Source organism: Lathamus discolor, chromosome 7 (genome assembly GCF_037157495.1).
Source record: "Lathamus discolor isolate bLatDis1 chromosome 7, bLatDis1.hap1, whole genome shotgun sequence".
In the NCBI taxonomy this organism is placed as follows: Eukaryota; Metazoa; Chordata; class Aves; order Psittaciformes; family Psittacidae; genus Lathamus; species Lathamus discolor.
In genome coordinates, this window is record NC_088890.1 from 11398243 (window position 1) to 11424454 (window position 26212).

A 26212-nucleotide genomic window follows, 5' to 3' on the forward strand; every position below is an offset into this window, starting at 1 on the left:
GGGCAGGGACACCTTCCACCAGAGCAGGTTGCTCCAAGCCCCGTCCAACCTGGCCTTGAGCACTGCCAGGGATGGGGCAGCCACAGCTTCTCTGGGCACCCTGTGCCAGCGCCTCAGCACCCTCACAGCAAAGAAATTCTGCTTTATATCTATGTAATCTAAACTTCCCCTCTGACAGTTTAAAGCCATTCCCTCTTGTCCTGTCACTACATGCCCCTGTAGAAAGTCCCTTTGCAGCTTTCTTGTTGGCCCCTTTAAGTACTAAACCGATTGCCTTTACGGTTCCTGATCCGCCGGAAAGCCGACCCATCATGGATCTCTGCATCCATCCCCTCTCCCAGAGCTCACAGACACGAGGCGCTTTAGGGAAGCGCGGCGGGTGCCACCCTGAGAGCCTCTGGCGAGGTCCGGACCCTTCGGGGAGAGGAAACCCGACCTCGCCCCCGCTGGCCCCCGCCGGCCCCCGCCGGCCCCCGCCGCCCCGGGCGCGGGGACCCGCCGGCGAGCGGGCTGACCCGCCTGCAGCCCGCAGGCTCACCGGGAGGCGCCGCTAGAGGCCAGCGGGGTCCCGCGCTGGCTCCTCCTCCCCCCGCCGCCTCCCCCCGCGCCGCCGGCTTCCCAGGCTCCTCTCCGGGTAAACAACGATGGCCGCCGAAGAAGGAGGCGGCGAGCCCCGTAACAACATGGGGAACCACCTGCAGCTGGTGTCCGGTAATGACCGCGGCCGGGGGCGGAGCCGGCGGGGTTCCGGGCCGAGAAGCGGGAGAAGGCGCCGGGCGTGAGGCGCTGAGCCGCGGCGCGGCCGGCGGGGGGGGCGGGCCGCGATGTGTGCGTGGGATCGGGAGGACGGGGAAGCGGGGAGAGCCTGAGGGGCGGGCGGGAGGCCGTGTGGGGCCGGGGGGGGAGCGGGGCCGAGTGGGGCGAGCTCCGGGCCTGCGGGTGGGTGGTGCGCGGTGCAGCCGGCCCCGGAGCCGCAGCCTTCCTGCGGGCACAGCTGTGGCACGTCGGTGCTTGCAGTGCTCCGAGTCGAGATCCTGGTGGGAGGGGAGAGGCGCGGTCGGGGCGGATGGGGCGAAGCGCGCTGTGGGGTTCGCAGCGAAGCGGGCGCACGCAGACGCTCCGGGAATGACCCCTGTAAAACCAAACCGAGCCTGGGGAAAGCGCTGAGCGGCAGCTGTAGGAAGTGTCCGCTCAAGTTAAGTGCCCTCCAGCGCCGTTAATAGGGTAGCAAGAGGTGCTGTGCAAAGGGCTTGAGAGCAGTGCTGGGTTCCACGCGCTGTCCAGGCTCCTGCAGTATTTATGCTGGAGTTTGCAGACCGGCATAATTCCTCATACGGAATCCTATTGCATAATAACAGGCGTTTTCAGTCGGTCTGCCAGAAATACTGTGTCAGCATAGCTAACAGGAGAATGTAGCAGTAAGTCCTGCCAGTAACCGGTGTCATTTCCTATAGCAGGAATTCTATCAGTATTTTATACCTGTATATTTAAAATAATATGAAAGTATTTGATGAATATTTTAGGAAATAAAGCCTTACCATTTCCTGCCCTGTTCCTGCTGGGGCTTTGGGGGGTGGGGGTTGGGGAGGGAAGCTATTTGTGGTGTTTTTTAAAATGAGGTTCATAATCCCTCATTTCTGCACGGAGGTGTTGAGAACAGGTTTGATAGTGTTAGTGCACCAGCATAAGTGCCTTACCTGCCGCAGAAGTGAGCCTTGTCATGCACGGTGTCTTCAGCTCCTGCCTTTCCCTTGTTTCCCTTGTGAACTGGAGGTGTTGCTAACCTTGAAAAAGAAGAAGAAAATCATCATTAATTAAAGTATAAGGGTATAAACTATGCAGGTTCTGTTGCCTTCCGTCTGCTGCTCTGTGGGGTGGTGGAGGAGCAGAGTGAAGATGGTGTTTTTTGACGTTCGCGTGGTGCTGCTGCAGTAAAATGAGTCATCGTTCCTCTCTGCCACCACACAGCAGCTAGTGTGTGGTTTTGGCAAGAACGAGCAAAAGTTTGCAGGGCACGTTCTTAATCAACTGCTGCTCATTCCTTCTGTGTTCATCAAAAGGGGTGACAGGGCCTCTCTTTATAAGGCTGTTAAAACTGCTAATGATTGATGTAACTTGATGAGAGTACATGCAAACCAGAACATAGTTTTTGATCAAGTCAGCTTCCCTTCACCACCCTGCACTGCTGCTCCAGAACCAAACAGAAACTTCCTAATTTCCCTTCATCAAACTAAGCATACTGCTGTCCATTTGTATGTCTTAAGCATTTGTCGCTCATTTATGGTTATAATACTGAATGTAAGGGAGGAGAGATTTCATATAGAAATGGAATATTTTTCACAGTAATTAGGAAGATGATGTCTTACTGCTTTAAGTTATGTAATTAGGTAGAACACCAAAGAGAGTCTGTAACCTCCTTTCTTGTCATGCTGGGTCATTTCTTCTTGAGATAAATACAATATAGGATGGATCTGTGACATCTGTGTGCCATGCCATGCCTCCTACAGAAGGTTCTGTAAACTGTGTTAGTAAAAAACAAAGCGAGGTGAAGCAGAATGAAGACCATTGGCTAAACATCTTGTACAGAGTACATCTAAGAAATGTGTCTGAATGCTGAAGAGGGAAAGGAAAGGTTCTCCAAAACCAGCTTATAATGTCTTCTTCATTGTTCTCTTGTCCTCCCACACTCAGAAATAGTAAGATCTCATTGAAGGAGGTTAGTTGTAGTACCCCCTTTTCTGAAGGAAGGCTCCTTCCTTCTGCAGGAGCTTTTTGTGAGATTTGCCTACGGTACCTTTCAGTTAAGATCATCACTCCACTTTTTAAATTTTCCACTCTGGATTATGTTTTAAGATACTAATTTCAAAGGCAAGCAACTAGATAGACTGCTGTAAAGGTGTTTTTCTACCTATCTTGTAATGTAATAGTTTTCAAGATCTAAATTATGTTTTTCAGCAGCACCAAGATTATCCATTACCCAGCAGCTATTGGTGTTAGAATCCTACGGATTGGTTTGCAAAGATTCTGATTATACTGATATAACACTGATTATAGATGTAGCATGAGGGATAAATACTGTTTGTGGAAATAGGATCAAATACTGCAGTTAGAAATGTGGGATCACTGCATTTGTTTTGGGTGAGTATTTGCATGCATACATTGTATGGTAATGCACAGAACTGGCAGTGAAACCAGCATTTTTTAGAGATAATTATAATTTTTATTGACTACGAATTTTCATTTCTTTTAAAATATCTATAACGATATATATAGATAGGTGCATTATTTATGTGTCCAAAATAAAGCATATTGAGAATTTAACTGTTCTCTTGCCTGAAAGTAATTTTCGTATTGACACCTGGAAGTGACGAATGTAGTAAATTTTAAGTATTACTTTGTTCCTGAAATCCCTTGCAGTCATTTGCTTTCCTAGTAGTTGCCTTTGCTGGGTTTGTGCATGTGCTGAGGTTTGTGTGTGTGTGTTTGGTATGCACATAGGAGAGGCTGACAGCAGTGAGTTAGTCTAAAATACCAGTAAGAGTCTTTGCGTGAAAATAGAGGCTCAGGTTGTTTTTAACTTGCTTGCTCTATATGATGCAGTTACAGTGTTCAGGTTTGTACTACTCCAAACACTGTGTTGTATCCTACAGTAAATTAAGTTATCTGGCATCCTGGTGTATAGACAGAAGACTTTTAGAATTGAGATGAGGAAGTACTACTGCAGTGAAAATCTGACCTGACAGATTTTGTTTAGTGTTTTCATCCAAGAAAAATTGGTATTTTGCCTTTCAAAAATAGCCTTTCTTTAGCCTTCCGAGAACATTGTTCCTCAGCCTTTCAAGTTTATAAATACAAAAGCTGTTTCCTTCTGAAAGGCTGTAGCCTGGGAATATCTGATGCATTTTTTTGATTCTGTTTTTTCTCAGTGTCAGTCCTTGCTGATTGATTTCTGAATATTCTGTATGTTCTTAATTAGCAGAGAGCGAGGAAGAGGATGACAATGAAATGGAAGTTGAAGATCAAGATGGTAAAGAAGCTGAGAAACGAAACGTCATTAATTTTGATACCAGTTTGCCAACATCACATATGGTATGTATTTTATATATAGCCCATTAAATACATCTCGAAGAGATTTTGATTGGTTTTGTGTAATTCTATTGTAATATCCTCAAGACAAAGACCTAGTTTTATTTTATCCTTGTAAATCACCAAAACCTCTTAATAGTGCTCTTGTTTCCTTTCTTACTGTTCTCAGTATTTAGGTTCCGATATGGAAGAGTTTCATGGCAGGACAGTGCATGATGATGACAGCTGTCAGGTAATTCCTGTGCTGCCCCATGTGATGGTGATGTTGATTCCTGGACAGACGTTACCTCTTCAGCTTTTTCACCCTCAAGAGGTTAGCATGGTGCGGAATTTAATTCAGAAAGACAGAACATTTGCTGTTCTTGCATACAGGTAAAATACACAAGTGGGTTTACTGATGCTATGTAGCATGTATTTTTAGCACAATTTATTTGGATACTAAATGAAAAGCAGATGGTTGCATCAGTTCCATGGTAAATAATAGAAGCTGTGTTTTGAAATTGACAAAACTTGTTTTCCAGTTTGTAATGAAAACAATTTTCCAGTTTTCATGTTATTCTGCTTGACAGTATCATGTGTTTGTGTAGGGAAGCAGTAAGAGTTTATTTGCTTTCCTTGTTCAGTTTCAGTAACTCCTTGAATGTGCTGCTCCATCTTGCTTATTGAATAAGTCTTGATCTGAAATGTAAAAACCAGATTCTTGTTTTGAGAACTGCATTGTTGTAAAGGTGTATTTGCTTGTTTTGTATGTAAATTAACAAGCCCAGACAGGAGTTCCATGACAGAGTTGAGAGACATGAGTTGATAGAAAAGTGGAAAAGATAAAGGCTAATCTGTGCTAAAAGAAGTAGGGACCGTTTCTCCCTCTCTATCCCCCCACCCCCCACCCCCCCCATGATTTACTATGGTTTAATTATGTAGGAGGTAGGAACAGTTATTTTTAAAGTCAATCTAAAGAATTTTGGTACTTTCAGTATCTGTATTTGAAATGCAGATACATTGGCAATCCTTGTGTTCCCAGAATTTCACCTCTAGACTCTAAAATAAAACCAAGCCAAATGGTAGCACACCCCCCCCCCCCCCAGTAAAATTTTAGAAGTTGCTTTTAAAATGAAAAACTAGTGATTGTGGTTAGTTGAAGTTATTTCACCAAATTTATTTTTTTGGTAAGACTAACTGTGTACAGTCAGTGTGGGTAAACTAACAGAAATCTAAGTGAACAGTGTTGTTTGGAGGGTAGGTAACCTTCTTAATTCTGTTACTTCTAGTAATGTACATGAAAGAGAAGCTCATTTTGGAACCACAGCAGAAATATATGCCTACAGAGAAGAGCAGGAATATGGAATTGAGACTGTTAAAGTGAAAGCAATAGGAAGACAGAGGTTCAAGGTGCTTGAAATAAGAACCCAATCGGATGGGTAAGAAAATTACATACTTAATTCTACATACTGCAAATCTTGTTTCACCAAAACATTTACATTTTACTGCAGGTGCATCTGTGCTTCCAGTAACGCAGTTGACTAATTGCTGTAGGTATTAAATGAATGCTTAATCAGTAGCTTCTCTGGTTGTTAAGGACTCTGACATTTCCTGTTCCAGGACTCATGTTGTAGTTGTTAGTAATTTTGCTATAAAATCCTCCAAAGCATATCTACCTGTAATTTGATTTGGTGTGTGTGAGAATATACCTGTCAGAATGACTTTATTTCTGAAAATTAGGTCAGGAAAAAAAATACTGATTGGCCAGCATTGTAAATTCTAAAGCTTTATTCCTAAATGTCTCACATCCCTTTTCCAAACCAGATGTGAAATGAGAGGGTACGATATCAAGTGTGTGCTTTCTGCTGTCTTGATTCTGCGACCAGATTCTGTTCCTTTGAAAAACTGTAACTTTCATTTTATGAAAGGAGACCTTTGTAGAGGTGGTCTGCATTTAACATGTTCGACTTCTGAACTTTGTATGTAATTGCAGCTTTGAAAGGCTGCAGGCAAGGGTCTGCACAACAGTTAATAACGTGCTTGCCTATTTTTGTACTTTGTGTGATCTTTAACTCCTGAGCCTTGACAGCATGCAGAAGGATTCAGCTGTATGATTTGGATATGGAGGGGACAGTAGCTGTGCCCCCGGGGGTGGTGGTGTTTCATGAGAAGTTTCCCATGAAAGGGTAAAACAAAAGTCTGGTAATAATAGTGGAGAAACAAGTTGCTCCTCTGAATTTTTTTCCTTTGTAACACATAAAAGCACACTGAGATGCGCAGATAAATATTTGAATACGAAAATAGGTTCTTGATTTTTGCTGACTACAATCAGCCCATTGCTTTCAGTTTCTCAAATACTAAATCTTGTTTATTTCAACTGTTATCACAGTTTAGTACATCCTTAACTTCATCAGGTCTTACCTCTTCCTTTCTTCCTTTCTTACCTCTTCCTTACCTCTTTCCTTTCACTGATTCTTCACTGCTAGAAATATGCCACTTCTACTGTTACTGGTTGACAGTTTTCATGTACTTGTCAAACACGCTCAAATCAGTTCTGTTAGAGTTCTCTTCTGTATTGTAGTTCTGTTGTTTTCCATGTACCAGTATGATACCTGTGATATTTAAAGCTCCTTTTCTAGCTGGTTTTTATCATATTATGTAATTTATACTTTTGTCCATTTGTGAAGTGACAAAGATCTTTAGCATTTAGTGAAGAGTATGTTGAGTCTTCTGTCATTTTTGTGTTCTTCTTGGCATTATCCTTTGCACTATGAATTGCATTGTGAGCTTCTGCCAGTGTCACTTTCCAGAGATACATGGTCCAGACACTGGTCCTGTGAGCATGTGACTTTTCTTAGCACAATTGCTAGAGGTTTTGTAATCTTTTCTGCAGAGCCTCTAACACCCTACTCCAAATCTGTAAATCTGCAGCTCATCATCTCACTTCTGCTATTGCGTGGTGTAGAGGCATTGCTTAGTGGTGTAGTGCTTTTGTGGCAGGGGGGTTGGAACTAGATGATCTTAAGGTCCTTTCCAAACCTAACTATTCTATGATTCAGTAGGAACAGCCCAAACTCAGTTTTTTGTGTGCTTCTATGACCTGTAGAAATGAAGAATAGCTACTTGCTATTTCTCACTATCTAACATTTGCTTACAAATAACATCCTCCAAATTTTACGTCTTAGAAAAAACATTTCTTGAACACAAGATGGCAGTACTTGGACGACTACAGTTAACACCATCATTATTGAGAATTCAGTATCCAGAACCAGCTAAGATGTGCAGTGATGTTGTTGTGCTGTTAAAGGATTTTATTATGATGATTTTATATCCACTGACTAGCAGAGTTCACTTTTACATAGCATGTTCACAAGGTTCATTCATAAATACGAATTTTTAAATGAATGAAATAAAGGGGATGAAATGAATTTTAGGCTGAGAGCTCAATTGTTCAGTCTGGAGAAAAGAAGGCTCCAGGAAGACCTTAGAGCAGTTCCCAGTGCCTAAAGGGGCTGACAAGAAAGCTTGGAGAAGGACTTTTAGATAAAAATCCTTTCTGATAAAGAGGGGAAAATACTGAACTTCTTAGCAAGGAGAAAATTTCTATAGTTCTTGGTGTTCCCAATTACTAAGTGCTTATGATAAAACATCGTTTTAAAGTCTACAGTAAGTTAACAGAGTTCACTGTAGTCCCTGTAAGTAAAACAGGATATCTGTAATAATGTGCATCTCAGCATTTCAGGATTTCTGATGCATAATACTGTTAAAATATAAAGTCCTTCCTGCTAGACAGTATTTTTAGGAGCCACATAACTGTTGCTGAGCTCTTTGTGGAATAGGTGACCTGGTTGATGCTAGGATATTAAAAGAATATCACAGTCTGTATCCTATTTCTGCTGATTTTGAGCCCTAGCTAAGCACATAAGCTTTTGTGGTTTGAAGATAGCAAACTGCATTTCAGCTAAACTTCCTTTCTGAGGATTTGATATGTAGTTGCTCACTGTTATTTTATACCAAAAGTAACTTGGAGACAAAACTCAATGCTGAGATGGTAATATATTCTGCTGAGTTGCCACTGCCAATGTGTCTTTAATCTGTCCACCACATTCACGACAGATATCTAGTGCTCTAAAATAAAGATGTTGCGTTGTATCTCATGCAAAAGGTGGCTAACTGTGAGAGGGGATGAAAAAAGCTAGCAAAGAAACTTCTGCTGAAAAGGTTAAAGCAGTGATCTTTGTAGAGTTCTGTCTGCCAGCGCAGAAAATACATGGACATCAGCTAATTCTGCTTTTTAAAGGAGAAGTAGAAATAGGGATTGCTTCTGTCTTCAATATACATAGACCAAAGTCCAGTCAGCCCAGTGGCTTTAATAATTTAGCCAAGGGTGTGAGATTGTCTGTGTTCTGGAAGAGTATGCGTTTGGTTTGCTACAGATGTGCTGAATGTTCCCTAAGGTAATTTGGTTTACATTAGCATGACTTTAAAAATCTGATTAAATGAATTGCTGCTTAAATTCTATAGTGCTACATAATGATTAATCTATTACACAAGCCTATGGTTTTATAAGCAGTAAAATCCATTTTTTTCAACTCTTGTATAAGTGTGTATATTTTGCCTCTTTTCTTTTATCAGAATCCAGCAGGCTAAAGTACAGATACTTCCTGAGCGAGTGCTGCCTTCAACAATGGCAGCAGTACAGCTTCAGTCTCTCAGCCGATGCCATGTATTTCCATCTTCGAAACCTACATCGTGGCAGGACCGAGCTATACAGCAATGGTGGCAGAAATACCAGAAGGTTAGAATCTGGTTGTGGGGATCTTGGTTTTGATGGTGTTTTGACAAGTAGTATGAAAGTCCATCTGTTCATCTTTAGCGGAGGTTGTACAACTGGGATGCTAGATGCCAACCTGCTTTTGTTGCGTATTGTGTGATTGTTTATCAGCCATCAGTAGTGGGGAAGTACGTGTTTTGTATTTTGAGCTCTCTCTGGTTTTAATTACAGTACCATTAGGTTAATATTATCACATAATCATGTAATACTACAATAATTTTTTTACGTAATCTAACACCTCAAGAGTTCCAGTTCATAAAGCTTGTAGATAATGACGGGTTAGTGGAAAAACCAGTAAGTTTACAGGATTTAATTTTTAGGCAGGTTAAAGAAGCATCTTAGCTTTTAAAGACTTTGCTTTGACAATAAAAGTACTGGTAATCAGTGTTGATGGTGCCAGTGCTCTTGCTTTGTACTTGTCATCATAATGGTTTGGATTTGAAAGGAAGAAGGCTTTCGTAACTTCTTCTATTAACTGTTTGATTTGGGTAGAAGAAGTGTTTAAAGAGCGGAGGTGGTTTAGAGGTGACTCCTAAATTTCAGTGATGAAACAAAAGACCTGTGATGCCTTAGTTGTCTGGAAACAGAATTCCATTTGCTAATTTTGCTTTAAAACCTCCATCAGTTAAAGGCTTGACTTTTGTACCTGCAGTTACATGTCTGTAGAAAACATGGGTCTGTGTTACAATGACAGACTCAAGGGGTTTTTAACCCTGTCAAATATTCCCACCCAGATGGTTGTTAGCTAACAACTAGGCTGTATTTTCTAGTTTTGAGCATACCTTATGTTGCACTTTCATCTTGTAAATTATCATATAACATACATCTAAAGTTCTTTTGTGCTTAGTCGTTACCTTTGTCAGATCGCAACACTTCCATGCAATCCATTTATCCTGGCCAACTGCACATGTATTTCTGAATCTGGTTTTTGATTTATTAGGTTGGTTTTTTTTAACACATTTACCTTCTGGAATAGTTAATATGTAATCCCCCTTATCCCACTTCCTCCTTTTTTTTCTTAACTGAATTTATAAACTTCTGTAAGTCTTGTTGTGGTACTGAATGTGATAAGATAGGAAAGGGTCATAGAAATCTTAATTTTTTTCATGAACTCTACATACGCTGACATAGTAGTTATTAGTGGAAGGGGGTGCTTCTACACTCAGAGTGGGTGAATCAGCAGTTCCATAGTCTTATTTGTTTTATAGAGCTTTTTCAATAAATATGCAGACTTTGCACTTTTTTAGAGAGCTTCCAGAATTTTATTTACTTGACTCTGGTTAAACCAAAAAAAAAAGTAGGGGAGGAATACTCATTATCAAGATGTTGGTATTGTCATTAGGGAATTGCCTTCTACTTTCCCATTTTGCTTCACTGGCACAAATTTTGCCTTGCTTGTTTACACTGTTTCTGTATCACTGCAGCTGTGGCAGTACTTGGAATCAGGAGGGAATTCACACTAAGATCGTAGGGCAGGATCTTCAAGAGTCCTAAGTGGCTGGTGGCAGTCCTAAGCTACAAACTTGTGCATTGCTCAGGAGAATAATAAGGTGTGATTTGTGCTAGAGACAGCTGTGCTGTTTAAAAGGTGCTAAAAGATGCCTTTATACAAGTGAATGTGCACTTTTACCAGTATACAGCCTTTTCCTTTAGGAGTCTGAAATAAAAACATACTGTCAAAAGGATAATTTTGCTGGAATAAATTATGTTTCCCCATAATAAGCACCATGCTAGAGTAGCATCCTAGCATAGTTATACCAGCAAAAGCCTTTAAGGGTAAACCTAGCTCATTTTCAGGCACAGTGTAGGCTTTTCAACAGCCAGCTATCATTAACAGTGGATAGATCCGCACGATAAGGTTAATGGGCCAGGAGGTGGCACTGGGGTCAGTAAGAGAGGATGTGGTGAAACAGGTGCTTTTCTAAATACTAAAGTTGTGGCTTATTAATTTATTTATATAGCTTTTCATTATTCAGTGCACAGTTTCCATCAGTGGTATACAAAAGGAAAGATACCTTGAAGTCTTCTGTGTCAGTAGAGATCTTTGTAACTACCTCCAGAAACGAGTATAGAATCCTAGTAACTCCCCCTCATTGTCAGATGCAGTTAAGGTTTGGAGTTGGGTTTTTAATTCAGTGGATTTGAACTCACTCCCCCCCGAAAAAAAACCCCAACCAACCGAACCATTAATAACAAAAAACTATTGATTCTCAGAGCTCTTGAACAAGTTCATTTATGAGCTACCAGCTCAGAAATGCTGTGCATGGGGAGGTGGGAAGTAATCCCTTTCCCAGACTGATTCCATCAGATGATACCTGAGATGCAGTACTCCCACTGTAAGATCATGTTTTATGGACTGAGATGCAGATTCAGAGTAGGGCCATTGTCCTGCTGAACTGTTGTCCTGTCAGTAGAACTGACTGTTTACAATATGTTAGACCGTACCTCTGTTTACCAATATAATGAGAAACATCAGAAAGTGGAGGTTGCATTTTAAGAACGGTTTCTGCTCCATACAAGAGCTGACGCTGTGTCAGCTGTTACAGAAAATGTATTTGCTCATTGAAACAGTAACTTGAGCTTCAGTGTTCCAGAATTCTTTCTCCAAAGTACCATTTATTTGCTGTGGATTTAAGTATTGCCTGATTTTTCTCATTTGTAAAACAAGGGTGGTTGACCTCAAAGGGAAAAGGAAGTTTTCATTTGTGAATATTTACAGTACAGTTTTGGAAGGCACCGTGGTTATGTGGTATACATTGGTTTAGGTTTCTGTTTACCAAAACCTATACATTTAAGTGTATAAAGTCACGGTAGAGAATTAAGTAAGCAAATTACCTTACACTGCTGGAAATATGGTAGTTAAGGAATGCAGTTATGATCTAGGGTTTTTTGTCTGCAGGATAAGCCAAGCTGAAGACTTTTTAGAAGTGATATTGGTGGCCACGTGTACTTTGTTCCTCTTAAATCTGCTCTGTAGTCTTGTATAGATGTTTTTGTACACAATTCAAGTGAACGTTTTAGTCATGTTCCCAGTGAGGTATGGTACAGGAGCATGGGCCGCTTCTATTTTAATTTTAAAACAAAACCATTCAATAAGGATTAGTTATGAGATCTTCAGGGGATATTTTTCACCCCTGTTATTTTTATTTTACTCTTCCACATTCGTTTCTTACTGAGTGCTCCATTTGGGTCTGAATTTTTCTTCATAGGATGTTGTTGAATAGATATTGTAAAATATTTGCTCATTGTCTGTGGATAATTATAGTGAAGTTGTTTAATAGATTTCCAGTAGGCTGGTTATAAGCACTGATGTTCAGTAAGTGTTTCTGGAAATGTGATTTCCATTAAAAACAGAGACCAGAGAGTGGAGAGCGATATGAGATTAAACATCAAGACTGTCCAACTTTTCTTAGCCAGTAATTGTTCTGCTGTGAGAAAGCATCCTCCAGAACTCCTCTAAGTTGTGTGGTGGTATTTATAGTTACGTTTTTAACAGATTAGATTTCCATTTAAAAAATACCATTCTATGTCCTTTGCATTTATATATGTCAGCTTAAAATACCCGATAAGTTTGTTGACGTCATCTACCTGGACTTGTGCAAAGCGTTTGACACTGTCCAGCATGACATCCTTGTCTCTAAATTGGAGAGACATCAATTTGATGGATGGACCACTCGTGGATAAAGAACTGTCTGGATGACCACACGCAAAGAGTTGTGGTCAATGGCTCAGTGTCCGTCTGGAGACCAGTATGAGTGGTGCCCCTCAAGGATCACTGCTGGGACAGGTCTTGTTCAACATCTTTGTCAGTGACATGGACAGTGGGATTGAGTGCGCCCTCAGCAAGTTTTCCAATGAGACCAAGCTGTGTGGTTCGGTTCATACATTGGAGGGAAGGGATGCCATCCAGAGGGACCTTGACATGCTTGTGAGGTGGGCTGATACCAACCTTAAGAAGTTCAACCATGCCAAGTGCAAGGTCCTGCACCTGGGTTGGAGCATTCCCAGGCACAGCTACAGACTGGGCAGAGAAGCGATTCAGAGCAGCCCTGCAGAGAAGGACTTGGGGGTGTTGGTTGATGAGAAAATGAACATGAGCCAGCTTCAGTGTGCGCTCGCAGCCCAGAAAGCCAACCGTATCCTGGGCTGCATCAAAGGAGCGTGACCAGCAGGTCGAAGAAGGTGATCCTGCCCCTCTACTCTGCTCTTGTGAGACCTCACCTGGAGTATTGTGTGCAGTTCTGGTGTCCTCAACATCAAAAGGACATGGAACTGCTGGAACAAGTCCAGAGGAGGCCACGAGGATGATCAGGGGACTGGAGCACCTCCCGTATGAAGACAGGCTGAGGAAGTTGGGGCTGTTCAGCCTGGAGAAGAGAAGGCTGCGTGGAGACCTCATAGCAGCCTTCCATTATCTGAAGGGGGCCTATAGGGATGCTGGGGAGGGACTCTTCATTAGGGGCTGTAGTGACAGGACAAGGGGTAACGGGTTAAAACTTAAACAGGGGAAGTTTAAATTGGATGTAAGGAGGAAGTTCTTTACTGTGAGGGTGGTGAGGCACTGGAATGGGTTGCCCAGGGAGGTTGTGAGTGCTCCATCCCTGGCAGTGTTCAAGGCCAGGGTGGACAGAGCCTTGTGTGGGATGGTTTAGTGTGAGGTGTCCCTGCCCATGGCAGGGGGGTTGGGACTAGATGATCTTGAGGTCCTTTCCAACCCTAACTGTTCTGTGATTCTATGATATGGCCTATTAATCTCCTGATTTTATTTTATTTACTTATGCATTTGACTGATTTGATATAAATAGTTTAATCGCCCCCACGTGGTGATTTGCTGTGGTTGCTAAAGTAACAACTGTTGGTGGAAACTAAGGAACAGATCTATCTAACAGAACTATCAAATAGTACTTGAATTTTCTGAACTGTCTAAATTTTAAGTAGATGCTCTTTTGAAAGGCATAATTTCTTATTACTAGCATTACAAGCATTCTTAATGTCTGAGACAGGTTTTCTGGGGAAATCCATATATTGTCATTCTTGCGCAGAAGCCTTAGCTCTCAATGAATTTGAAATGTGGTTTGGAAGCTTCACATTGAAGTACTGGCCTTGATGGTGATAATTTATGGTATCTTTAAATAATCAGGTATCTCTCCTCTGGTTTATTGTTTGAGCAAGAACTGTCCCTAACATCTGCTAATCTGAAAGAATAAATGTTTGTGGTTTTGGTTTTAGAGGAAGTTCCGCTGTGCAAGTTTGACATCTTGGCCTCCCTGGCTGTACTCTCTATATGATGCTGTAAGTTCACCCTATGTATTACCAAATAATCTACTCTTAGTTTTGTATGTTTTAATATGTTATTATTAGATAATATAAAAGCTTTAATTTTGTTGGGTTATAAGTTACATTTTTAAGAAATTTACAGTTTTCAGTTTGTTGTGAAAGGAGCAGGAGCAGCTACTCTTGTATATTGTTCCCTTGCGCTAGAGCATGTGTGTAGGGTGGATGACAGAGGTTCAGGTTCCTGGTATGTTGTCTCAGAGTCAGTCCTCTGTCCCACATGTTCCAGGTGAGTGTTCTAACCACCAGGGTGCTGGATAGTCTTAGGTCTGTCTTTCCTGTTGAAGTTGCTTTACTCCTTAAAAAGTACACATTCCTTTATACACACACACACACACACACACATATATATATATTAGTACATGAGGTACTTGGCATAAGAGAGGCAGAAGTAGGGAGGAGGCTAGCCCCTCATCTTGTTTATACAGTCTAGAATTTGAGCGGTTGTCTCCTTATCTCAAATGACACTTATAACTGTCATGGGCCATTGGTTCGTTTTGTCTTGTTTCCCATCCTAGTTTGCTCTTAGTTTAAAACTTGCAGATAAAAAATGAGTGTGTCATTTATTGTAAGTGTTAACAGCTAATGTCCACTTAGGGAAAATAGCTTACTCTACATTTTGCTTCCTTTTTTTTTTTTTTCCTAAGAAAACAGAAATATCTGTGTATTTACATTAGGCTTTTCTTCTAACAAAAGGAAACCTTGATGGAAAGAGTCAAGAGGCAGCTACATGAATGGGATGAAAATCTTAAAGATGAATCTCTTCCAGCAAACCCAATAGGTATGATGTTGAGCTGATGAACTCAAATCTGGGGTTTGGGTGTTTTCTTAAGTTCCTAAGAAAACAAGGCTTAGATAATTACCTTCTGTTGTTAGTCCACCCCTCACTTCCACTTTCCAGTGAATTTTGATAGTTGACTTCAACAGAAGGATGATAGAGATTTTAAGGACATGAACATCCTCTGACTGTGCCGCAACATGTTCAGTATAGGAAGTATAACTCTTATTGTGCTCCATGGTGGGAGGAATGTGGTATGTTTCATAAGGAAAGTCGAAAGCATACTAGCTTTTTTAAGTCTAAGTGTTAGTATGTAGAATCTCTTTGTTCTTACTTCTTATTACCTCTTACGTAACATGGGGGAAAATCACACCAGTAACCTAATCACAAAAAAGTTGGGTTCCAATTGCATGCTGCATTGGGGTTATGCCATAGTGAGCAGGTCTTTTCTCTCTGCAGGTCTCTAGGATCTAGTAAGACAGAAATTTCAGTTGAAGTCTTCCTGAGGGGAAAAGCATTCTCTTCTATGTAGGTTCTCAAATGCTTAATGAAAGGCAGCCTTCAGTTGAAGTCAGATAAGAACCAAATGCAGGAAGCGCAAGCATAAAGAAAACCATTGGTGATTGGAAACCTCAGTAATTCTTTGTCAAAGTGGAAGTCTATCAGTGTTCTCTGGGGTCTGTTCTGGTTTTAGTACACATTACCTTACCATCATTGCTCAGTCTCCATCAGTGGTGATCTGGATTAGACAAATATCATAGAAGAGGATTTATGTGTGCATGATCCAGCCTTAGGGCAAAAGGATGTACTGAGATGACCTCTAAAAGTCTATTACAAACATAAGTTTTAGCACTCTGTCTGTAACCGAGCAGAAGTAGTAGGGTTTATTGATTTATTTCTCCCTCTAATACTAACAGCCTGCTACTTTCTCATTTCTAGATTTTTCTTACAGAGTTGCTGCTTGCCTGCCGATTGATGATGCATTGCGTATACAGTTGCTTAAAATAGGTAGTGCTGTTCAGCGACTCCGGTGTGAATTAGATATTATGAACAAAGTGAGTATTTTTTCTTGTCATTAAATTGTTCTCACACACACAAAAAAAAAAAAAAGGAGTGACTGTTACAATGTATAACAAAATGTATGAAATTTCTAAATGATAGTTCTAGATAGTTTTGGGTGTTTTTATTTCTTTCTTCCCCTTTAAAAGTTTGTTCTAGAAAGAAAATGCTCACTCTCAATACTAGACTTCATGTTTGGCAGCAAGCAAGAAGCATATAATAATATTTGCTTTTGTTAGAAACCCTATTTCAACACCTCAGAGCACTTTTTTAGCCAAGAGATGGTGCTAGAAGTCCAGCATTTCTCATAACCATCTTATGAAAATCATAACCTCGTATTGTTCGTAACCTTATGAATGTCATAACAGCACAATACACTGTGATCAAGTAGCATTGTGCCATGAAAATTTGTGGATTTTGTAACAAAAGATAAATCTTTGTAGTATTGAGCTATTGAATGTATGTAAGTCTAAGTATTGGACCGAATGGATTTTTGCAAGACATTTATCATCTTCTTAGGCAATACCTTTTTAAGATGTTCAAAAACTTGTCTTCCCTTCCCTTCTCAATAATAATACCTACTATAAGTAATATTATATATTATAACTGATAATGCAACTAAGTGTCAGTGAGCCTCATGTTGAATCCCAACTGTTCTGGGAACAGCATGTAACAGTCTCCCCCAGCAGTTCAGGTGGTTGTTCTCTTTCCAAAGAGAAATGGCACTGTAAAGAGCCATTGGTGTAAAAAGAAGTTCTAACTGTGAAGTTGTTTATGTGTTTAGTAGTGATAACTGGAGTATTTACTATTCAGTTCTTAAAAGGAGAGACTAATTAGTATTTTGTTAATACAGTCACCTTGCAAAGAATAGCTATATACATCCTGATTGACCCTCACCTTCCTTGCTGGTTGTAAGCTTGCTGGGGATAAAAATAGTGTCTTAAAAAAACCTAAGTGTAACACTGTTGTGTTTGTCTACTTGATATGAGCAGTGGAAATTTGGTTCTTTGCCTGTTTCTGGGGCAGAGAGAACCAGACTAACGTTTAAATACTGTTCCTCTTCCTAGAGTTCATGCACCAAAATTGTAAAAGGGAATATACAGAGAAAGGAAACAGAAAATATTCCTCCCAAATTCTGAGACAAAAATTGGACAGGATTTTGCATGAGGCTCTATGATCAGATTAAGTTTCGTTGTATTTCTTGAGTCAGAAACTCTGAAAATATTGTGATACTCAGGTACTGCTAAGGGCTGTTCAGCACATCGAATATTTTCTACAAATCCCAAAGAGACAAGAGGGCTTAGGTTACCTTCATAAGATGAAGTTAATTTTTTAGCCTACACCAAAAGGGTGTTCTCTTCAATCAACATGTGACATTTTATTCTGTAAACATAGAATCATAGAACAGTTAGGGTTGGGAAGGACCTTAAGATCATATATTAGCATCAGAATTGTAAATGCATTCTAGTTTCTTTACCATTTTTAGCAACAGTTATTTTGTCCCAATCCACTTGTTTTAAGCCAGAGTTCTTTAATGAGAAGGCGTGCTCTGACAACAAAGCATATATTTTGGTTTATTTGAAAAGGCTGGACTTAACACGTTTCATTGTCCAGAATGTAATTTACAGTGATATAACTGGTGGTGAGACCTAATTCATTTCCTTTTGTCTCTTATATCAGTGAATTGTATTATAACTCTAATAGCTTTTCCTGTTATTAAAGACAGTTAACTGTGCTTATTTTTAAAGGAATGTACATCACATAAAGCTGTAATACTTCTTTGAATTCTGCTTGACAGTGCTAATTGTAGTTATTAGATAGGATTGGAAACAGAGGTGTGAGATGAAGTAGCTGACTAAATCAGATACTGAGGGATATATGAGCGTGAGATTATAATCTATGAGTATGGGTAATTTAAAAGAGTGAGTGATAGTAAGTGTTAAAGGTCCCTGGTAGGACAGAAAGGCCAAGTGAGCTTTAAGAAGAGAACTGGAGCATGATAAATCCTATCTGTATAGTATAGCAATTTTCCCTATCAGTCTCCAAGATGAGTAGACTGTGTAGACACTGTGGGGCAGAACCAAGGTCACTTGCAAAATGCAGCTGGAGGAAGCTGAAATGCAACAATAAGCCCAGAGCATCTGTATAGAGGAAAGGAGAGAGAAGAGACTGACGTAAGCCGGTGTAGTATCACACGAGGATTGCAGGAGCTGGAACTCGGGGTACTCAAAAGCACAAGCTGCAATTTGTAGCTTTAAAAGGATGTACGCTCACAGAGGGACTTACCCAAGTGAAGATCCTGGTTCCAAAATACAGTGGTTCATTTCTGGGGTAATTTCACGTGCATTACCAGTAAAAAGAGGTAGGAGTAATTCACCTCCTGAAAATGAAAGGTTATGTTCTACTGAGCTCATTTAAGTGCTTATTTTCTGGGCAATGTCAGTGGTGAATTGTTTTGTTCTAGTATCTAGAAATTGTAGAAGATAGATTAATCAGTTATAGTCTTTAAGAGAAAGATCAATACGTCTCATATTTTTCATGAGGAAATTGAAACCATTGATCTATAGTACTCTCAAATTTTAGACAGACCTAGTGATTGCGTTTGTACTCATCTACCTTTTCTGGGTGGTGTTTTAGAAGAGCACAAGGTTTTTTTCTGAATTAGCTTTTTGAGACCTGAGAAGGTTGACTCATTTATTGTGTTTGTGTAGCCACATCCCCTTCTGTGTGTGGAGTTTTTTGAGGGACAGGGGAGTATACAAAAACTGGGTTTTCTTTTAGATAACAATGTTTAGCATAACTAAGTAAAATGCATAGGAAAAAAGGTATCCTTTGATAGAAAACATAAGTGACTGCTGTCCAGATAGAGAAAAAAATTTGTATCAATACAAAGTCTGTTCTGAGGAATGGGAGAGACATTTTCATTATTTGCTGCTGTGCTGCCAGGCCTCTGCAAATGAATGGAATTACCCTCTTTGTTTTTCTTTTCAAGTGTACATCTCTCTGTTGTAAGCAATGCCAAGATACAGAAATAACTACCAAGAATGAAATATTCAGGTGAGTGTATTGCTCTTAAATCTTTGGAAGGTTTTTGATCAGAAACATTGACACAGGAAAACAGATTAGGTTATGTCTTATAACTGCTGTGTTTTCCACGGCTCTAATAAAATGTCAGTAAATATTTATAGGGCATTTTCTTTATAAAACAAAGCAGGTTACTTTGGTGGTTTTTAATAAAAAGGTTGTAAATCTGAGCACCACAGTGTATATTGTAACAGAAGTTAGTGTGGAAGGAAGGCCATGTTATGCCACTTACTCCAGCACTTTGCCACTGAAGAATTATGCACTCTGTGCCGAGTTTTGAAACACAGATATTTTACACAAGTTTTTTTGTCCTGTTATTTCTGAATAAAGTTCGTGACATCCCAAATTTTATTTCTCAGCACTTCATCCTGACTTCTGTGTGTCAACAGGCCTCAACAGATTAAAATGCACTAATCGGGTGGTATAGATAGATAGGCTCCCAGGATGTTGTCATCTAAGGAAATTGCCTATTTATGTCATTAAACACTGTGATACCATTCTTTATTTTAGAGAATATAGGGTTTAATCCTAGTAGCTCCTGTAGGCAGTATGTACCCATAATATATTTGACCTACACAGTATTTTTCATGTTCAACAATAATAAGACTGTATACATTTTCCAAATGCTGCTTCTGGCATTCTTGACACTGTTTTCATCTTGAGTAACTAACATCTGTCTGTGATCTGTGATAATGAAGGTTAAAAGATGTTTTGATTTACAAAGCAAGACTCCCCACAGTTTTATCAGTGCAGTAAGAAGCTGACGTGGTAATTAAAAGCCATTTCATATCTTCTAATCAAATAACGGATTCCAGAAACCATGATTCCTGCTATGTCAATACTATGTATTTTAACAGCAGAATGTTGAGAATGAGTGAACATTTTTGCTTACTTTCAAAGTTAGATGTAAAAGTAGCAGCATAGGTGTTAGTTGGTTTTATTGGAAGTTGCAGTTCAAAAGCAGCAAGAAAAATAATATGAGTCTATCATGTACTTTTTTTTATACCAAGCAGTAGGTTTGTGAGGGAAAGATTAATAACGGCCTTAAATGAGGTAGTTTCCGTAACATCCCCCAAGTGACTTGTCCCCTTTAACATACAGCTGGGCAAGGTTCGTCTGAGCACAAGAAAATTTTAATCCTTACTCCCAGTAATACCCTTTTAAGTATCTTTTCTGAAGTAGGGACTTAAAAAGTAGAGACTTTAGGTAAACAGAAAAAAAAAGTCTTTAGGTAACAGGAATAATTTATTGTCAGTGAGGAATATATGACTGGACACTGAAATTTGTGCAATAGATTAACAAAATTTGACCAATTGTATTTTACATTAGTATTTATTTTCTTTCAATTTTTAATAATATAATAAAAGGTGCTTCTCTTCCTACAGCCTAACGTGGTTCTTCTGCTGTGGATGATAGTTTTGAGCATGGTTGGCAGTTCTTCCTCTGTTTCCATTTGACAGCCTTTGTTTTTTGTTTCTTCCTTGACTTCTGACAAAGTTCATTGTCTGTTGTAGTTTATCCTTATGTGGACCCATGGCAGCATATGTGAATCCTCATGGGTACATCCATGAAACCCTCACTGTATATAAAGCCTGCAACTTGAATCTCAGCGGACGACCATCGACAGAGCACAGTTGGTTTCCTGGGTAATAACAGTTGAAAGAAATTTTATAAGTAAATGACAGAAATTTGGTTGTAAATGTATTCCTGTGATAGTGGAATAGTAAATGCATAGATTTTGAAACATAGAACATCATTTCACTCGTGACATAAAGGAAGGTAAATTTAGACTTCTTCAAAATACAGAATAAACTGGAAAATTCAGATAGAAGGTTTTCAGAAGTTTTCTTTAATCTTTTAAAAATAGGGAAGCCTGAAGATGCTGTTTGGGAGTTTCTTTTTGTGTAGTTTTGCGTAAGCTACAACCCAAATCACTGTTGTTTTCACACAGCTTTCTTTGATCATATGGTAAATAAAATACAAATTAAAAATGGAATATATAAATGCAGTTATTCTACTGAAACACTTTTTTAGATCTAGAAACTGAATAAATGTTACATGAGTTTAATTTACTGACATTTATATTAATCTGATTACCTTTGGTATTTATTTAATTAGCCTGGCTGTCTGAAACAGTAGCAGAATTAACTGTCAAGATGTAAAAGATTGCCTAATAATGACAGGTCTTGCATCAAAATGTCACCCCTCTCTTGTAGCTTAAATTTAGTCCATGGCTAGATGAGCAATCTTTATGTGCTCATTCAAAAGTTGGAATATTTAACTCTTAAAAATACATGAAATGTCCAACTCTGAACTTCAGTTTCACAAAAAAATACTCTTTAAATATATTTTCACCAAATCATTTTTCTGTGTGGTCATTTCTGTGTCAGAGTGTCAAAATAATTCTGTCCCTTTGGCTATCGTGTCCTCTTCTAAAGTAGCAGAGAAGAATATGTTGCTGTATCTGTAGCTAGTCCAAGGTTCTTGACTGATGCTTGTACACAGTTACTCTTCCGTTTTCTTGTGTTTATCATGGTTTGTGTTTCATTTTTTTTCTGGATTAGAATCATAAAATAGTTAGGGTTGGAAAGGATGTTAAGATCATCTAGTTCCAACCCCCCTGCCATTGAGTAATGACTTGGAGAGTGTATGTCATACCTGTACTCTTTAAGGCTCCCTGAAGAAAACCTGTGGCTTATAATATCTGGAGTTATTTTTTCTCATCGTGATGTGTTTTCTCAGCTCTTTTCTTCCTTGAGTCCCAAAGTTTCTTTGAAAACCCAGCTTGACACTAGTGTTACCTTCGTACCTGATGGGTGAACTGTGTTCCGGTGTTTTACATGCTAGCATCAACCTTCTGTTTTGTTTTTGATAGGTATGCCTGGACTATAGCCCAGTGCAGGATCTGTGGGAGCCATATGGGCTGGAAGTTCACAGCTACCAAAAAGGATATGTCACCTCAGAAATTCTGGGGATTGACGCGGTCTGCTCTCCTGCCTCGGATTCCAGAAGCAGATGAAGACTCGGGCCACGATAGATCACCATTACTCTGCCTGTAATCCAGTAGTCTGCTTTGGAGATGAACAGGCAGTAGTCTGTCTCTTAAATGCATCTGCTCAGTTCTGCTTCTGATGCTTAAAACAACCCAAGAACACACACCCACACACAGAAGACCAACCAACCAAGCAGGCTCACTATATTTGGGTTTGGTGTGCATCCACATTACTGTTTTTCCAGACACACTGAGAACTGAAGGTTGAATCCTAAAAATGTCAGATGAGAAGAGGAGGTGGCATGGGACACCAAGGAATTTATCTGATCTGTCTGGACAGAACTGACACTGAACTTTATCCTGCCTTGTGGCACTTCAGAAAATGTTTACTGCTAATAATTTGCAGTGAAAGAAGGGGGGGGGGGGAAGAAAAATGACAAATAGAGTATAATTTATGCAATATATGTATGAAGGTAAACACCAGTTACTTGCTGCGGAGTGTTTTCCATAATATACTTTAAAGTGGTTTTGCTGAGAATCCCTGTTTCTAACTATGTGGGGTACTTCAAATTTTATGCTTGTGCTGTTTCTCAGATACTTGCTGAATAACTATTGAAGAGAGTACAGGACTGAAGTATCTCTTCTGGCTGATACACTGTGGGAACATCAGTGGCAGTGCTGAAATGGGCAAAAGCAAGAGTTTCTGCTGCCTGCAGTGCGGGATGCCCTTTGGAAGGAAGCAGTGTGAAGTATTTGGTCCTTACAAGTTGTCTGATCTATTTAGTCTGTTTGACTTTAGAACTCTTTAAAATTTTATACAGAATATACAGGTCAGTCCCAGAGCATAAACTGCGTTGTCATTTACTGTTCAGTGTGCTTACATTTACTTTCAGAACGATCTCTGTGAAGAATAGCTTCCCAGCAAACATGTCCAAGGCTCTGTGCAGTACTTGCTGAAATACATGACAGGGAGAAGGCAACATTTAATATTTCATTTTACACTTCCATAGCATAAAGCAAAATTTAACATTATCACCCTTACCTGACACAGAGCAAATGTTTTTAAATAAAACAGAAGTTAAAGACAGTTTTGGGAGAGGGTGTGTGTTTTGTGTTGGGTTTTTTTGGGTTGCTGTTTTGTTTGGTCTGAAGTGCTGTCTGTGCTACAGAAACCAGGTGCCAAAAAGGGGGAGCTTTTGCCATTGATTTACTGGGGATGTTTTACCCCTCGCAGTGCACTTTGGTGATGGAAACTGCAGATCTCTTCAGTATGTTTGTGTACATTCACACTTGGTTTTCTTTTGAAGCGCTATCATTCACTCTGCTTCTTCACACTAAATCTTGGAGAACTTGTGAAGTATGACAGGGAGCTACTTAAGATGTAAGACTGCAGCCGCCAGTTGCTCGCTCTCAGTCGCGCCCCTGCACCACACGTATGTAGTAGCATGGACAGATTACTTCAGGGAACAGCCAGGTCAGAGCTCTGCAGGGCAAGGAGCGGATTTTAGTGGCAGTGGGTACCTGCTGCAGCGCAGCTAAAAAGGTTCCCTGTGCAAAGAGCTGAGGGATGCTGAGATGCTGTTGGGGTTGTTTATCATGCTAGGTATGTAGAGACTAATGATTGTGTAACTCAGGTGTAGTTCTTCGAAGCCTTCTACCTCTGTGCTTCTATGATAACTTTTGTTCTCTTTTGTTCTCTCTTTGTAATTTTGTGTGCAGTACTCTGACTTGCCAGTGAACTGTGAAAAGCAATACTTCTGTGAATATAATTCTGATCAAATAGGGGGTGAATGGTGGTTCATTTTTGTCAAGAAAACATTCTGTGGGTTGATTATGTTTCTGTAACAAGCTTTCAAAAGGCTGAAATGATAAGCAGTAGTGTGAGAGTGAGACTGTGAAACCTCTGTACTTGGATAGCCACTGAAATCATACGTAGCTTTCCCCTCACGCCCTGCACATGTACATACATTTACATGGAACATGCATGTGTGTGCCCACAGACACACAGCTGCAGACTTGGCTTATTTTTTCCCTCAAAGATACATGATACCTGTTGTTCACATTGCCCTCAGTAGAGCTTGGTGGTGGCAAAAGGTTTGAGGGTGTTTAAAGTCCCTTTGCTGCCATTTGATGCAAGTGTTCACTGTATGGTGCGTAAGGGTTTCAGAATGATTTTCAGAGCTGTCCCTGAACTTCATAAGGTCTTTGGGTTCTTGGTTGAATCTTTTGTATTGCCTCAGCTACAAATAGCATTATGTTGGCAATGTTTGAATACAAAATAGGTGTATTTTTGGTATTGTGTGTATATAGACAAATGTAAACTAATATAATCAAGTGAGGTAAGTCAGGAGTAAATTTAGCACTAATTTAATTTTACTGATGATGCTGTTCCATCTGCCTAACCTTCTGTGTAATGTTTGCCATTTCAAAGTCTGTGACACTTTCTAGATTGAAAACAAGTGTGATGCAGGTTGCTGCGAAGCTGATGAGTCCTGATGAGTTCACCATAGTGAAGCTGGCTGTTACGATGCTACATGTGTAGGGATGCTCAAAGGTGACTAGCAGGATGTGGAGTCATGGATGGTTCTATACAGTGGTTATTAGTCTCTGCACTTTTTTTTCTCCTTTTTGGAGAGAAAACCACTAGGTTGAGATTGTGGAAAATTGTTACTGGCAAATATGGTCTGGCCATCATATGCTTTTGAGGGCTAAATACAAAGGAACTGACATTTTATGATAAGTTACTGTATTTACCGCATTCATTGGTTGGCCTGTAGCTTCATGCATTAATCCTGTTGACTCGCTGGCTGCTGCCAGAAGGGATAGTTTTTCTGTCCCACTATAGCCTTCGTCTTTTTGCCATGAGCTCTATGAGGATTCCATGAGGAATTACGCAGTTGCAGGGTTCTTGTCCTGGCAATGCAGCTGTGTCCACGTTTGGTCTGACAGAGGGCTGAGGGATCTCTGTAGAACTGCTCATTTTCAAGCCATTGTTGCAATAGCAGAAAGATGTGATACAATCAGCCTGTAATATTGCAAGTTTTCCTATCTTTTAGATTAGTTTTGGTGAATAGGTGGAACCACGTAGGACACTTGCACACTGGGTCTAAGGCACGTGCAAACACTCTGTTTTTTGATAATGCTATTTTTGTATGTGCTGCGGTTCATTTTGTTCCTTTCATTGTTTTGTCACCTTTGTTTAATTGCTCTGTAAACGCTGCCGAAGGGGTAGCACGTTCTCCACTTTAGCTCTTCCTCTGTCTACCTTTTGAGACAACTTTTCAAACGAATCTTGTTGCTTGCAAGCATTTGCAAAGAATAAAATCCAGTTTGTTTCAGAACTGATGGCTTTTTGCTGATTGTTGGAATGGGAAGAAAAGCAAAGGCTTGGGTTTACTTTGCGTTTTAAACGGATTAGCTTCAAAAAGTAATGTGTAAGCTGGAAGAGTTCCAGCTTCAAAGTATGTGCTCAGTGTAAGAGATGACATGGAGGGAGCGTAGGTTGTCATTCCATTGAGTAATCAAAATGAGACATCACATCCTTCATCTCAAGCTCTTTTCTCCATCTCATCTGTGTGCTTGCTTGCTGTAATCCACCTGAGCAATTCTTAGCTTCAGTCCCACACTGTTTCCTTCTGTCTCGTGATTCAACGATTCAGTTATTCAACGATTCGGTGATTTGACTGTTCTGTAGGATTTACTGAAGCTTGCAAGAAAGATCACCCACCTGAACGCCCTGGTAGCGCACTGGGTATCTGAAAACTTTGTCCCTGACTGTTACTCATACCACAAATTATAAATGCTCTGAAATGGAAGCGTGATGTTTTATGGCTGCTGTGACCTGAGTGCTCTCCTGGAAAGCACAAGTAGAACTTGCAGAATACTTGGAGGACAAACTTCATTGGAGCGCCGTGGCCCCTGTCTCCATATGGGCACAGTCTGCATGCGATTTTTTTCCCACTCAGAAACACCCCCAGTTCTGTGTGATGAGGAACAGAAGGGTGGTGTTGCCATCACAAACAGCTTAAACCCTAAGCCCTTTAGAAGTCCCTTGCAGTTAATGAGC

The 26212-nt window shown here is 40.1% G+C and overlaps 1 protein-coding gene across 4 annotated transcripts; it reads left to right on the plus strand.

Annotated features, from left to right (window-relative positions):
- Positions 1 to 531: 531 nt before the first annotated feature.
- CRBN (cereblon) lies at positions 532 to 25487 on the plus strand. Of its 4 annotated transcripts, none has more exons than XM_065686884.1 (11): positions 532 to 711; positions 3980 to 4089; positions 4256 to 4458; positions 5355 to 5504; positions 8701 to 8863; positions 14129 to 14191; positions 14930 to 15014; positions 15951 to 16066; positions 19063 to 19127; positions 20669 to 20800; positions 22030 to 25487. In XM_065686884.1, the coding sequence occupies exons 1-11, from the start codon at positions 645 to 647 to the stop codon at positions 22211 to 22213; spliced, it is 1338 nt and encodes a 445-aa protein (XP_065542956.1). In that variant the 5' UTR covers positions 532 to 644; the 3' UTR covers positions 22214 to 25487. The 4 variants fall into 4 exon arrangements, with proteins under 4 accessions (XP_065542956.1, XP_065542955.1, XP_065542957.1 ...); XM_065686883.1 differs by having other exon boundaries at positions 533 to 711; positions 3977 to 4089; XM_065686885.1 differs by lacking the exon at positions 532 to 711 and adding an exon at positions 762 to 828 and having other exon boundaries at positions 3977 to 4089.
- The last annotated feature ends 725 nt before the right edge of the window (positions 25488 to 26212 follow it).

Excerpts from the sequence above, each read along its gene's own strand:
- CRBN (XM_065686883.1), top strand. The coding sequence starts at position 645 with ATGGCCGCCGAAGAAGGAGGCGGCGAGCCCCGTAACAACATGGGGAAC. Across the intron at positions 8,864-14,128 it reads GGTGGCAGAAATACCAGAAG|AGGAAGTTCCGCTGTGCAAG; the intron begins GTTAGAATCTGG and ends TTTTGGTTTTAG. Across the intron at positions 19,128-20,668 it reads ACCAAGAATGAAATATTCAG|TTTATCCTTATGTGGACCCA; the intron begins GTGAGTGTATTG and ends TGTCTGTTGTAG.